The sequence below is a fragment of the Strix uralensis genome, chromosome 4 (assembly GCF_047716275.1).
Source record: "Strix uralensis isolate ZFMK-TIS-50842 chromosome 4, bStrUra1, whole genome shotgun sequence".
NCBI classification, from domain to species: Eukaryota; Metazoa; Chordata; class Aves; order Strigiformes; family Strigidae; genus Strix; species Strix uralensis.
This window is the reverse complement of record NC_133975.1, coordinates 13,518,688-13,534,065: the sequence shown is the minus strand read 5'-3', so window position 1 is coordinate 13,534,065 and position 15,378 is coordinate 13,518,688. Positions and strand designations below refer to the sequence as shown.

The 15,378-nt window shown below is 37.4% G+C and overlaps 1 protein-coding gene and 1 long non-coding RNA gene across 7 annotated transcripts in view; one reads left to right on the top strand and one right to left on the bottom strand.

The window, feature by feature from the left end:
- The window catches only part of KIAA0232 (KIAA0232 ortholog), a 65,431-nt gene that overhangs the window by 26,536 nt on the left and 23,517 nt on the right, over nucleotides 1-15,378 (top strand). For all 6 annotated transcript variants that reach the window (XM_074865693.1, XM_074865696.1, XM_074865695.1 and 3 more), the window contains one exon: nucleotides 6,962-7,099. In XM_074865693.1, coding sequence (XP_074721794.1) covers nucleotides 6,962-7,099 — 138 coding nt within the window. The remainder of the gene's footprint in view (nucleotides 1-6,961; nucleotides 7,100-15,378) is intronic.
- Nucleotides 7,554-15,378, bottom strand: part of LOC141942458 (uncharacterized) — a 39,640-nt gene continuing 31,815 nt past the window's right edge. The window contains exon 3 of the long non-coding RNA XR_012628628.1: nucleotides 7,554-7,662. This is a non-coding gene — a long non-coding RNA (uncharacterized LOC141942458). The remainder of the gene's footprint in view (nucleotides 7,663-15,378) is intronic.

Below are 15,378 nucleotides of genomic sequence, written 5' to 3'. Positions count from 1 at the left end.
AAGTTAATATGCCCCATAAACCTTACGTACTAATAGAAAATAGTTTAACTTCTGTAAAATCTCAGGCAACTAAGTTAAAAAGTTCACAGAGGAAAACTTAGCTGTGCTCCCCCTCCACCCCTTTCAGGAGTGGCTAGCTGAGGACTATATAACTCACACTGTCATATTTAAACTTTGGAAAATAACTTGGTGAGAAAAACTGGGGAGATGTGGAGTCCTCTTCAGTTAAGCAGTGGAAAATGACTGAAATGACATTACTGTAAAGGCACGTGCCTCAGGAAACTCCCAGATGTTCTCTCTGAACTGCTGCATGTGCAGCAGAGTAGGGCCTCTTGTTTTCAGTCTTAGAGCAGACTTGTGATTTCCCCCAGTGCAATGGGCTCTGTCCTGTGAAAGCATCTGTAGTTCAGCTACAACTGCAGGTCCTGCAGTGGTTTCAGTTGGGTTCCTTTTCAAGTGCTGTCCATACAAGAGCTTCCAGCCAAAGCTCATGTAACAGTTCTGACCAATGCAACTCAAGTTCTTGCTTGTGCAGTGTCTCTGGGACTTAGTATTTTCTTCTTTTTTTAAAAAAATTTATTAATCTTTATTTGGCATTTGACTTGTTAATTATGAGATAACTGTTCTGTTCTGTATTTCTGTCTTGGTTAGACATGGGGTAGATTTTGCAATATGATGGACTATGCATTTGTATTCTTTATGCTCTTTTAGGGGCAGGATTTGCGGTGGCAGGGATTGGAGCTCAGCAGCTAGGGTCTCAGGGTTATTGTATTTGTGCAAACTGAACAGGTTTCGGGGTAGTCAGCTTCAGCTGATATGTTACTGGAAAAGAAAAACATTTGTTCTCAAGGACTGTGATTATCTGATAAATTTTTCTTTCAAACTTTCTGCCTTTGTACCAGTGTGAGCGATCATGTTGAAATGCTGATTCCTTTGCAAACATGTCTGTTCCAATATGTGAAACATCCATTTCAGGACATCAAACTTACGTAGGGTCTGTGGTGCCTATCTTATGTACTATCCTATTGAAGTAGGCATGTCTATGTAATAAAGTTAAAATGCTATCATTAGCTTCTGCTCTGAGTAACCAAAGCTATCTTTTAAAACAGTACTATATTACCTTTTGTGACTTTCTAAATAGCACCTAATGCTTAGTTATGGTGTATCTCTCACAGTCATGCCGAAAGAATAACAGAAACACTTTTTTATTGTTACAACTACTACTGTATTCCCACAAAGGCTTACATAATGCAAACCAGAGATACAGGCTCAAGTGCAAAGCGGGTTAGTCCTCCTAACAGTCGGGATTTATTTGCAGCTATCTCTCTGCTGGTATAATTGTATTGTTTCAAATTCTGGGGCTAGCTGAGATACCTCCATAGTGTTCTTTGTACAGTAGACCATTGCGTGACGGTACGCTCCCCACATATCTCCAAGCATAGGGGTGCACTGCCTATATTCTTTGAAGGCAGATGATTACAGTGGTCTGTGATGCTTGCTGTGCAACTTTATCCCTAAGTCCAAGAGAGCTACTGTAAATGCTGTGAAATAACTTCTCCAGTCATAATGTGACTCTTTCAGGTATCTGGACTCTGTTGTGGCAGTGTCTGGTGAGTTCTTGGCTTTGTTTTCTGCCGTGTAGGTAAGATGTGCAAGTACAATGATGTCTTAATAGCTATAACCTTGCTAAATTTTCTTCTTTTCTGTTTTTACTGTAATGGGAAAACTCTAAAGGCAGCCTGCTCAACAAACATAGGATTTCAACAGATGCTGCATTTGCATGTTCTCTCGGTCTTGGGAGTGGGTGTGATCAAATTTCTTTTGCTTGGTTTCAGACTAGAGTAACTTCTAATTAGTGAACAACACATAGACTGCACTTTCAAGTTGGTAGGATTATAAGCAAGAGTTCATAATTGACAGAAACTCGCATTACAGGATTTTGTGCTCAGATTGATTGGTTTTGATAGGTAGAGTTCTTCCCTGCCTGCAGATAGTGGAATCATCAGTCCTGAATGCCTTGAGGACCTTGAAGTTGTAGCAGTGCGTGATGTGGTCTGATATATTATCAACTGTTCCGTTACAGTCCATCAGCATAGGATTGTGATGTTTCAGTTACAGCAGCTGGGAAAGAGGTGACTGTAGTGGTTACATGGTTCTCAGGCTTTTCACAAAAAGTCTGAGATGAATTCTTTCTCTGGTAATATCCGGATTTGGAGTAATTATCTAACATTAAAGAATGTTTTTCAGTCTTTTCCATTCTGTGGTAGCATGGCTTTTGATACGGAGAAAACTTGTGCTGCTCTCTCAAAGTGTACTTGTCTGTTGATCCTCTTGTTGCGTGTCTGTAGTGCATTTATACAGGGACAGTCTTAGGGAATCAGTTTCCCTGAACTTACTTTAAGAAAAAAAAAAATCTGATCTTTTTAAAACATGTTTTTCTGCTGATTTGATTTCCCCATTTGGGGAGTTTGTTGATCAGGTTATTAAATCTGATTACTTTCCTGTGTGTTCTGCTGATAAGGCAAAATTTAAGCCTGTTTACTTACCTGAATAGAAACTGGGACCTTGAGTCATCTAGTTTCTGCATCAGTACACTTGACTTCAGCTTTTAAGAAATATGGGTAGTTCCTGCAAGATTCTTGAAGTATGTTTTAACATTGATTTGCTGTTTATGTAGACTATGAGCTTCAAAACTATTTTCAGTGTTATCACAAGGTGTCATGTTTGTTCTCCTACTCACAGTATATACTTCTCTGCTACCTTTCTAATAAATTAAGGTAAGAGAAACCACTACCAAACTTGCTTTTCTTTTGATTCTCCAATTTCTTGGTAGTGGGAAGGGAAGTGGTGGAATTGCTGCTTTTGTGTAGTTGAGCAGGAGAAACAGTTCAGAAATCTCTTTATAAAATTTGTACCTGTATATGAATTTAGGATTGAATTATGCACTCCAGGATTTCTTGAGGTAGCATTAGCATAAAGAATACAGATACTTCACCAACTTTTTTTTATCCACATTTATGATTCTTAAGTTATTCTTGTGTTATGGTTTGATCCCAGAGAGAAACTGAGTACCAGGCAGCCACTTGCTCACCCCTTCTCTCTCAGAGATGGAAGGTGAAGATAAAGCAAAAGGCTCAGGAATCAAGATAAGGACAGGGAGGGATGACTTGCCCATTATGGTCATGGGCAAAAGACGGACTCCTTAGGAAAAGAAAAAGAACATCAGTTTAATTCAAACACTAACACCACCACCACTTAATGGAGTAGGACAGTGAGAAGTATAACCACCTCTTAAAAACATTTCCCCCCCACCCCTCCCTTCTTCCCGGCTCAGTTTTGCTCCCGATTTCTCTACCTCCTCCCCACCAGTGGTGCAGTGGGTGGGGGGTTGCAGTCAGTCTCATGCTCCTTCCTCCTCAAGGGGAGGACTCCTTGTGCTCCAGCGTGGGGCCCTTCTCAAGGGAGACAGTCCTCCACGAACTTTCTCTGACATGACTCATTCCCATGGGCTGCAAACTCTTCTGAGGCTGCTCCAGCATGGGTCCCTCCTGCATGTTGCAGTCCTCCCAGTGCTGAACTGCTCCAGCATGAGCTTCCCTCAGAGTCCCGGCCTTCTTCAGGCACAGCCACCTGCTCCGGCGTGGGGTCCTCCACAGGCTGCAGGGGGGCATCTGCTCCACCAGTGGCCTCCATGGGCTGCAGGGGCACAGCCTGTCCTCTCACCACAGGCTGCAGGGGGGGTCTCTGCTACAGTGTACCTCCCCCCCTCCTCCTCCTTTCTCCCACTGACCTCGGTGTTTGCAGAGGTGTTTCCTTCACAACTGCTCCTCACAACTCCAACTCCTCCTACCAGGTTCCCCTTCTTACATACGTTACTGCAGAGGTGCAGCCACCATCACTAATTGGTTTGGCTTTGGCCAGGGGTGGGTCTGACTGGGAGCCGGGGAGCTTTGAGAAGCTTCTTACAGGGGGCCACTGCTGTAGCCCCCCTTCCTCACTACCAAAACCCCACCACACACACAAACCCAGCTCAGTCGTCATGAAACTTCGTGCTTTCAGTGACTTTACAATTAAAAATCTCTTAATATAGAATTATCTAGTTACTTAGTAGGTAGGTACAGTAGGACTCTGAAGAATAGATGTTTAAATAGCAGTTGAGACATTCAAACTTGAATTTTTTTCGCTATCCAGATGGCCTCAGCTTGCTGTTGATATTTATTTAATATCAATATAAAAATTTAAGTAGTGGTAGTGTGTTTTAAATAGAATCTTGTGAGCCAAATCTCAGTTTTAATTCTGTGTGTATGCATGCTTTTTAGATCTATAAGTTTGGGGTGGCGTTGCTTTCATGAAATATTCAGTGACCACTAAATAGAATTGTGAAAATTCAAAGTTATGGTAGAGCTCTTGCATTAAAATAAGCATTATCATATAATCTCTAGTTCTGTTAGGAAACAAAGGTAGACAAAGGCATCTAGTGGCTGAAGAGTACAGAAGTCCTTAGTGATTCTTTCCATGTGAAGTAACTAGTTTACTTGCCTTCATGCATACAGAATGTTTTGTTGAACTGTTTTCTTTCCTGTTTGTCATGGACTTAATATTTTCCAGTCTAAGGAGTAAACCTACTAATGGGCTCCTGACCACCGGATACAAAGACAAAAAAAAAAAGCAGGGGGAAAAAGCAAGAGATTAATTTAAACCATTTGAAACTACAGGATTGTCTATTTTTCTTTTTTTTTTTTTTTTTTTTTTAAATCAATTTAGTTGTCATAAAAACAGAATGAGGGTTTTAAAGTTTCAAAATTTTGTGTGGAATAGCTGTAATCCATGGTGTTTGCTAATCTTATAAAATCTGAGGCTAAAAAAACAGCAAGTTTGTCCAGGAAAAAAATTTCAAACCTCCAAGTTTTCAACGGGCTTTTTCCTATAAAACCTAAAATGGCGGTGTGAAGCCCTGGCAGCCAGGTGTGACTGAAAACCATATGTTCAGAAACAAATTTTCTGTATATTGTATAAAGAGGTAGAAAGGAGAGGATTCTACTGGAGCTCTGTCCTCAGTTGCTGCATCCTACATGATGAGTTGTTTCCAGAGTGCACAAACAATATGCTTACTGTGGAAGGAGGGGTGAGACTGTGATACATGCAGCTCTGGGGTGTGGGCCTGAGAGAGAATTCCATTTAGCCTCCCTACCCCCGTTTAAAAAACTGGGTATTTGTTGCAAGGATTAAATTTTTAAAAATTGAAAAGTACCAAAGTTTTGTAGACAAGTATTAGATTATCTTTCAGATTATGTCTGTGGAGAACTGAGCAAAGAGCTTTATAAATTTCTGTAAGCATGAAGGTTCTTACTGCTCTGCTGACTGCAAGCATGTATGGCTAGTAAAGCTGCTTTTGCAGAGGTTAGCTTTAATGTACCAGTACAAAGGAAAGCTTTGTTGGTATAGATAAAACAAAGTACTTTAACATATAGCATTTTGGTGACGTTTTCCTAGTGTAGATGTTGCCTTAAACAACTTTTCACCTAAAAGCAGAATAAATTAGGTTAACCCAGGGCACATTTGCTGGTGTGCCTGGGTCTCAACAGTTTGTATACTTTCATGTGAATTTTGGGAGGAGTTGGAGTGCTGTACAGACTCATTGTATATAAAGAAATATATAAACTACAATTTTGGAAAAGACTGATGAACTTATTTTTTAAAAATGGAATGTATATGTGCACAGTCTATTGAACCTATTTTCTGATATTATTTTCTTTTTTTCCCCTATTATTTCTTTCTGTTAGACCTTCTAAGAACAGTAGCCTGTTCAAATTTCTTGTTCTAAGTGAATCACTGGCATCTTGCACAAGTATAAGGAAAAACAGAGTGACTGGTAGCCTTTTGTTTGTTCAGAACTAAATCCATTTCTTCAGTTTTGGTGATCAAATAAGACTTTAAGAAATAAGTCCAATAAATTGCTCTACTCTTTCCTGAAGGACTCAGTCATGTAAAACCATGGACAGCAGCCATTTCAGTGGCTACTTCTGGAGATGATTGGTCCCTCTCCACCCCCTTTTTTTCCCATCTTATTCTTTGATTGCACAGACACAACTAGTTTCACTGACAACTTGTTTTTACTTCATTTTGAAGCCATGAGGAACTGCGATTTGTTTTAAATGACTGTAGGGCTTAGCCTGGATTTCATTAGAAGTGGTGATGGATATGTTGAAAAGGTTGAAACAGGTATGTTGAAAAGCATCATGTGATTCATTATCATCAAATCTGATAATAAATTTTGTAAATTCTGTAAAGTGATATCAAACAGAGGCTTACATGTCTTCAGATCATTACACATAATACAGGAACATTGTTCTTTGATTTTATTGTTCTTATATGTATGGGAACCCAACCCCGTGTGCCCCTGTCCCTCCCGTCCCTCCCTCCCAGTGTTTAATTTTCTTCTGAAATAAATTCAGTTTCATTTTAAGATAGGCACTGCTATCTCTAGTCATAATCGTGTTCATTGTGAGACTGTGAGGCTTTGGGATCTATCATTGCATTTTCTTCTTTTGGTTTGTTTAGCTTTCTCTTAAGTTTGATCCTAACTCTGGACTACTTGCTTTTCATCCTTATTATTTCAGAGATCAGTGAAAATCTCTAACATATTTTGTGTAAATTACAGTAACACACTCAACCTTAAGTTGGCCATAAAATGAACTTTATGGATATGCTTTGCAATTGGAAAATATTGCAGTGAAGTGTGAGTAGCCTCCGTCCTGTGAAAAAATATATGTGCTATTCTGAATAGTGAGCGCAAGTTTTCTGTAATCAAACTAGTCTTTCATTTGGCAAAAAGTAGTTTTTAGTAGATAGGATGAGGTTGGTTTTATTTTGAACAGTATGTTATTTGTAGTCCTGTTCTGCTATAGTACTGGAATATTAATGTATTTTAAATAATGTAATTTCTTTATTTTGATTTTAGGAGAATGACATCTTCCTGGGCTGGGAAAAGGGAGCTTACAAGAAATGGGGAAAGAGTAAGAAAAAGTGCTCTGATCTAACACTAGAGGAAATGAAAAAACAGGCTGCTGTCCAGTGTCTTCGCTCTGCTTCTGATGAAGTAAGTTTGGACTATTTAATAGATTCTTAAGACTTTATGCCCTTCTTTGTGTTAAATATATTTAGCTTGTGATGTTTATCTTTTAATTTGTGGCTTCTTAAAATGCAAGTTCGACCAGAGTTCTCTGAGAGTTCTTTATTTTTCTTTAGGAAATTATGAAATCTGTGTATGGCAGGAGGATTTCACAAAAGATTCTGTACTATCATGCTTTCCTTTCTGTAAGCCCTCACCTATTCTTGTCAGGGACAGTTGCAATGCACCAGTTTGTGTTGAAATTACCACAAAGCTTTGCATAAAGGTATTTCTTAAAATTCTGTATTTACTTTGTGTGGTGTGCAAGCAGCAAGGAATGGAATATTTGGGCGGAAAGCCATCTTGCTTTGTGTGTGCTGTATGTGTAATCCAGAATTGCTGAATAAAATGCAATGTATAGTAGCAAATGTTCACTTTCCAGATTACATCACTGAGTGGAGTTGGAGTTGAAGTGCACTGACTGGAGAAGGTGAGGAGAGGTGAAGTCAACAGGTTGAAGGAAGATACCAGAGGCAGCAGATACGATGTAGCTAAAGGAAGAATGGAGAAAGACTATTAAAGCAAATGTTTAAAAAGAAAAAATAATCTGTAGCACAGGTCAGTGAAAGCTCTTCAGGGAGATTTTTCAGCCAGCAGAAATGAGAAAGTCTATCTTTTAGTTTACAGAACTACAAATACTCTGATCTGTCACTACTGCAAGAAGAAACTCTACGCTGCCTATGCAGCCTGGTTGCGTTATTGCTCCATACAGCTTCCTAGTCACAGTTTGTGCTTGCACAAGCATTTGTGTGGTTGTGTGGAGAACAGGATTGGGAAAGTGAATCAGTTTCCTGAGATTAACCTGATTGGGGTGGAGGAAATGTTAACCCAGAGAGGTTTCCTGGTCAGATTTGTAGCACAGACACTTGTGCCAGCAAGAGTGAGGAAGGTATGTGGCCAAGAATAATGAAGGAAGTGGGGTTGATCTGTGTGGTCCCACCACCACCTTTAGCAGCATTGCCTTCCTATACTGGTTTACCATTCGTGAAGCTACTTGAGCATTTGTTCAGTTACTAAAGTGCTAATTGACTAATTGGGAGATTTCTGAATTACCGTTTTCCCATTACTTATTATCCTAACAAAGTGATGCAAAATATAATTTTGTTCGTAATTTGCTTTGCTCTCATAGTTACAGAATATTGAGGCTGGCACTCTGACTACCCTAAAAGTTAATTTAAATATGAAGCAAATATGAAGGAATAATTGCAAGAAGTAATGTCTTTCTTGAGGACATGACAATTTTTGTATACTCATTTTATGAACAAGAAGAAGTAGTAGTCTTATACATAGACCACAGGAATACTGATGAAATTCCTCTCTTTATGCATCTTCACATAGCTGAAAATCAAAGAGCATCACTTAGAGCTAAATTTATATTATGTAGAGAAATCTAGTTGAAAAGAAAAAGGAAGGAGGTCAATTTAGTAATAATCCCTGGTCTGCCAACACTTGAAAGTTCATATAATCTAAAACAGAAGGGAAAAAACCCTTTAACTAGAGTTTTGAAAGAATAAAAATATGTGTGATCTGAAAGGTTAAACAAGTAACTTCCTACTTTGATTCCTGCCACGTCAGATTTTTATTCTTCAACATTAACCTATAATCTACAACCTGTAGACTTGTGTTATTTCAGGGCTATTTTGACTTCTGTTGCATGCTCAGACAACTAAGCTTGCACATTTGTTGTCCTTAATGAAATTGTAGGACATAATTTTTTTAATGTATTTTCAAATACAGGGTGGAACCTTTAAAAAAAAAAAAGTTGTTACATAAAGCTGTTCTGTAGGTAGTTTACCATGGGTATTGCATAAGAGAGAAACACAGATTTTTTTTTTTTAATTTTTTTTTTTTTACCCTGGAGTTTTGGGTGGGAAGGGTGATCCTACTTTGATGCTAGTGATATTTTAAAGTTACTTGTAAGGTATGTTTTCTTTCTTCTTTTCAAACACATTTCTTATGTTGGCTGGTTTCTGCACTTATGTTTATGAGCTGATCTGATGGGAATAATCATTAGTTTTTGGACTGTGAAACATAATGTTAAAATACTATTTCTGCTAAGGCATTCAAGCTGCTCCATGCAATGTTCATGATTTCATCTCTACAAAAAGACAAAAATACTCTGTCAACTGTAGCCAAAATTGATTAGTGGTGTGTGAGTGAGGAGCACTTATAAAAACTGTTGAGATACGAATAAATACTTTTTTTCCAATGCCACTTGAATTTTTTAAAATTGCTTTCTGAATCATCTGAAAATGTTTACCTGTAGAGATTTTTTTTTGGTCAAATAGGTAGATGTGTTCATTAGGATCTTCATAAATATGTCAACTAGCAGCTTTGTTCTCACAGGTTTTTTTCTTCTTGCAGTGGGTCTGGCAGTAGTCCATGTGGGCAGTTCTGGAGCTTGCTTATAGTTTTGCTGTCTTTCTGTGATCCTTTTTTCAAAGTAGGTGGATACAGAAATACCAATATCCTCACACATATATGGAACACTTGCTCTTCCAGCCTAACCCCTACTTTCCACCTTATCATTGGAGCAAAGCAGGCAAGGTTGAGGTAGCCCCATTATTGGGAATAATTGAAAGAAGTCTTAATGTATTTAAATAAAACTGTATTTAAGTGAAATGGTTAGAATGTTTACCCTGTGTGTGTCTGTAGAGAGAGTATATGCACACACGTGTGTGTATACACACACAAACAAAAGAAAAAACTAGGGAGACGATTAAATGAAGACTTTAGGATTTTGCAGCCTAATCTATTTTAGGGGGAAAAATGTGCAGAGGATGAAAAGGTATTGAGGGTTAATAATAACTTTTCTAACTCTTATAGGAAATGACAGAGATTCAGGTACCATGATTGTGATGTTTATGTTTCATTACTTAAACCAGCAATGTGTTGAGAAATTGCACAGTCTATCTCCTCCCTCTCTACCAGTAATCAAAGGCCCTAAAATTGGGTGATCACTTCAAAAAGATGCTTGATGGGCAGAGGAAGTCATAAAATAGATTAAGTGAAAATTGACTTGATAACAGTAAACACTGTTTTGTCAGTCTTTCATTTAATGAGTGAAATAAATATTTTGAAATCTTATCTTTTGTGGATTTTCATTATATAGTATTCATTCTTAGGGGTTACTTTATTTGGTAGTTTAATTTGGTTTGAATTAGTTTTTTTTGTCTCATTAAAAAGAGTAATGTTGTAAAACACTAGTCTGAAACAGAAATCCAAGATTCTAGTTCCAGTTTTATGGTGGAGAAAACCAACGTTTGACTTCAAAAAGACTACAGTTTGGTGTTTCTAAAACGCTTCCTAAGTTATGGAATGTGACAAGTCAGAGAAGCTGCAGTCTTGTGACTGCTGTGTGTCAACTGTGTCTTGCAGTGGCAAAGCATGTTGTGGACGAAGTGCTTTTGTGAGAGGAAGTCTGATTTTGACAGATACTATCTGGTATATACAAGAACGCAAATTGTTAATGTACGTATGTTTTGAGGGCAGTGTTTTTTGTGACAAGCATTTTGATGTCTCAGATTGTCTATATTCATATGAATCTTTGGCTGCAGATGCTCTTGATGCAGTCAGAAGCAGAGAAAAGATAAGTATGTTGCAACTTGCCAGAAAATGAAGACAGAATGATGGTGAGAAGAACTTTTAAGACAAGTGCTTTAATGTAGCAATCAATTGCTATTCTTACTGCAGTTCTGAAGTTTTTTCGAAAACACTTGAATAGAGTATAAATAGCAGTTCAAAGACATGCTGAAGAATTGTTAATATTGACCTTGAGTAGAGACTTTATCTTAATTCTTATCCTGCTGAATTGTAGAAAAAATCTTAAAATGTTGGTTTGCCATTAACTGGCAAAGTAGGGGTATCCATTCTAATGAAATGTTGGGTAAAAACTCCACCTGTTTAAGACTGTGCAGTATTTATGTAAAAGTCCTTTGAGGAAAATAAAATTTATTTTGAAATTACTGCCTGAAATTTTAAGTTAAAACAGCTGTTTCTGTCAGCATTAAAACTTTCTTTTGTTAGTTTTGTTGTTGTTTTTTTAATTCCTGTCTGGTACACCTAAAACTGAGAAGGTCAGTCTGTTCATGTGTGATTTCTGTGCTGATGCTTTTTTTTAAGCCTCCTAATTCTGAAAGTCTGTAAATTATTTTCGTTTTGAATAATCAAACTTGTCAGTAACAACACAGAAAGCAGTATTTTTGAGACTCAGAAGTTTAGTAAAAAAGTATGAGTTTAGAAATTCACCTGTGTTTGTGTTTTTGAAAGGTGGATACTGTCTCAGCAAGATTGGAACTAGAGGTTACTTGATAAGACTGATATGTGTAAGGCTTTTCAGTAGGTATATTTTCTAGTAATAATATTGAAATTACTCGTATTGCCTGTCCATTTGATCATAAATTCAAGCTTAATTAACTTTTACTTGAGTAGTTTTCTGCTAAAAGTTTCATTGCTCAATAGAGTAAGCAGATTTTCAGCTGTGTTATTGCAGTTCCTATATAATATAGTTCATCCACTGAACACTTGTAGTATTACATGTGGAATTCCACCCCAAGATGGTGCTAGAGTTTCAGTTAAAGCAACCGGTGTATCTTTATTCTGCTGAACTGTATGTGGACATTTTAAGAATGAGCAAAGGAGTCTACTTCATATGTATCTTACTTTCAGCACTGATGAAGCCAGATGTCCCAGACTCTTTCCTTCTCTGCCTATAGACGGCCACTTCACCTAAGCTGTTCCACAGCACATACCGAGACAGTGCTAGTGTCTAATGCTCCTCATCTCTCAAGGCATGTCCTAATGGGGCAATGTGGTCCATTTCTGAACTAACCAGGCTCTCAAAATCTGCTAACTGCCATGTGAAACAGTGTACAACACGTTAAAGTAAGAATTAGTCTTGGTTGATAGATTCCATAATGAATTTTGAAAGAGCACTGCTCTAAGATACTTGACAAAAGCAAACAGTGCCTTCCATCCTACTGTTCTAAGAATTTACTGCTTGGGGGTAACACTGAAACAATTGGTGAAACATCATAACAGTGATTTCTTTGAAATGTAGTCAGGTGTGGGCATGCTATTATTTGGAGCATTGGCTTTGCTTACATTGAATTATGAGGGGGAATATGACCCTTCTGATAGCTGTGTTATTGTATGGGAGCACTTAGAGGAACAAGTGTGGCTCTAGTGAACAGTGTTGTTAAAAATTTGAAATGGTAATCTTATTCTCAAATGTACCTTGCTTTCAGAACAAATTTGAGATGTGTCTGAAATAAGATTCTGTTGCAAATTTAGCGTTTGTCATCTTTCTTACTCTTAAGTGCAGAACTGTCAAGCTTTCTATGCAGTTATACATAAACCTCATTTGAAGAATTAGGCTCCTAATCAGGCCAAATTAATCAGTTGGTCATGATTCCATGTCTGAGCATGTTTTTATTGGTGGCCAGCTATTGTAGTCTCCAGAGATGATGGTATCTGTGTGCCTGTTAGACCAAGGCACTATTGCATAATCTGTTTTGCACTTGGCAATAGTGATGTGCAAGAACTGAGGCAAAAAGACTTGTGGAGCCTGTAGCGCAAGGACTATGTTTCGTTTCTTCCTCTGTAGGATGCCAAGTTAACTAGATTATTTAAAATTCATTTTAATCACTGATCTATTTCTGCTGTTCTCTGCTTCTCTGATGTAAACCAATATTAATTTGGTAATAGACTCTGACCACTATGCTGGGGTATTAGGGAATCAGCTGGTAAACATTAGGTGGTTTGTTAAGTGATTTAGTGATTTAACTTACGCATCTTTATATAACTAGAAGTTACATGAACAAGAGATGTGTAAAAAACCAAACCAAAACAAACCCTCAAACCAAGTGCCCAATATTCTTTTAACTTCTTTTTAAAAATAAGTGAAAGTCATAAAGCCCTGTAAGGAGGGTAACAAAGTGCTAGGATGAATACTGTTAATGTAAAGGACAGCACAAGAATGAAGCACACTGTGTAAAAGCCATCTTAACAGATCAGAAAGATGAAATGCTGAAGTTGCTGTTGAAAAGTCCAAATTTATTAAAACAAAAAAATGAAGTTAAGGTTCCAAAACTACTGTAATGCTTCTTGGGGCATATATCCTGTCTGCCTCAGTAGTAAGCATGTCTGTGTGTCTGAGGAGGATTGTTCAGGATTTTTTACAGGAAATGCCAAAAAATGCCCAAAACTAGTGAATGTTATCTTTTCTTCTGGGTTGTATCCAGTTGGCCTTCTGGAAAGGGATATACTAGCTGTTTCCAGAACGTACATCAATATTTAGGAAACAAATTTGAAATTTTTCAGGACCTGAGAAGAATTTTAGACAGGATGTATGTTTTGAAAACTAAAATGAAGGTAGGACTGATGTCACTCAGCTTCTTTTGTGAGAAGGCAGCATAGAGTTTTATTATTTCCAACAAGTCTGTGTTTTTTTTATGATAATTTAATTTGTATGTTTTAAGAGAATTTGTATTGGCTCTGTATTATCAAATCCATTGGCTTCTAAAGTTTTTTCCTTTTTCCACTCATACTAAGTAAGCTGTGTGGTATTGAATTTTGCAAACTGTATTAGCCTGTGTTTTATAGCTTCAGATACCATATAGAAAATTGAGGTGAGTTTGTCTTGCCAAGGTAACCATCACAGAATAAAATATTTACAGTAAATCAATTCTTTTTTCCTTATGACTTTGGCATTTAAATAGATATTCATAGTACCTGGTTTGTCAGGTTACTGAAGCTGCTACCATCAGTATAACAGTAAGTTTAATGGAAGTTGACAGAAGTTTAATTTATTCCAATTTTTGTATGGTTTTTCCTGATACAGAAAAAGTATATATTGAACTGGAGAAGTTCTTTGTGGGAGCTTAGTCTACACAGAAGTTGCTTCATAGTACTTTTTTGGGCATTTTTTTACTCATTTTACATCAAGCTAGCAAAAGTAAATTAATACTTATCTTGTATTTCTTGTATTTATTCCCATAGACAATTTTGTTTTGGAGGCTGAAAGTAAGTGTTCAGTATGACTGAAAGTTATTTCATCTTGCATGCACTCCCAATGAGCATGGGAGCAAAATGGGGCAAGGTAATTCTCTTGGCAGCAGCTTCTCTGATAAGTCTGAGACAGAAAGAAAGTTTGCATATGCACATCTTAGAGAAGGTGGCACAATCTTTCAGATACACAAGCATGGCCATGAAAATGCCAGAGAAGTTGGTTACAGACCTATCCTGAATAATGCATTGTGTTTCGTCACAGAACAATGTTATTAGATAATAATTTTCCTTAATGTAGAACAATAATTTTCACCAAAAATTTGATTTGAGGTCCATTATGAATTTTTATCATACGCACAAGCAAACTTCAATGAGTATGGCAGAGTACCTACTGAGGAAATTTCAAGTGTCCTTTCTGCATTTCATTTGATGCAGAAAATAACTTCTGCATAATTGGTGGGAACACACTTTAAAAAGTTTCTCCCATTTCACTGATAATATAAATAAGAACATTCCAGCATCTGCAAGCCGAAGTACTGTGGTTAAGTGAAATCTTACAGCAGCACTGCTTACAAGGATAGTAAGTCTTCTCTGGCTTTGAAGTCAGCATGATTGTTCATAAGCAATACATAATAATAAAGAAGAATAGTTTCTAGAGAGGAGTTACCTTTCTTGGGTGGATGACTTATCTCAGTGTAGTCTGCTATGGGAGAGAGCTACAAGAACAGAGTTTTAAATAACAGAAGTCTGATTAGCTGCTCTAGTAACCTACATTTAGGGATAGCGTGTTAATTTTAAGTTAATTTGAGCTGGTAGTTGACCTCTTTTATCTAGAATTAGTAAATAACATGTGCTAATATCTCTCTGTTTTAGAATGTGCAGTGTGAAGTGGTGAATTACAGCTCTGAAATCTGAGCATGTACCTAGATACGTGATTTACCTTTCCTAATGCTGTTTTAATACAGAAGACAGGGCTAAGAGACTTGCAAGAAAGTATTTTGATCTCCTTGTTGGAGAGCGATTGCTCTTGTATTGCTTGAGATTGCTTGAATTTTTTTGTGATATTGTCAGTTTGTCTGCTTGAAAACTTGATGTTCTAAGGTCACACATCTGTTGAATTGAGTGTTCACGAGCCCCAGAAGAGAACTTAATAAATAGAATTTGTTTTTCTGACTGGTCCAGTGTCTTTGTTGTAAATC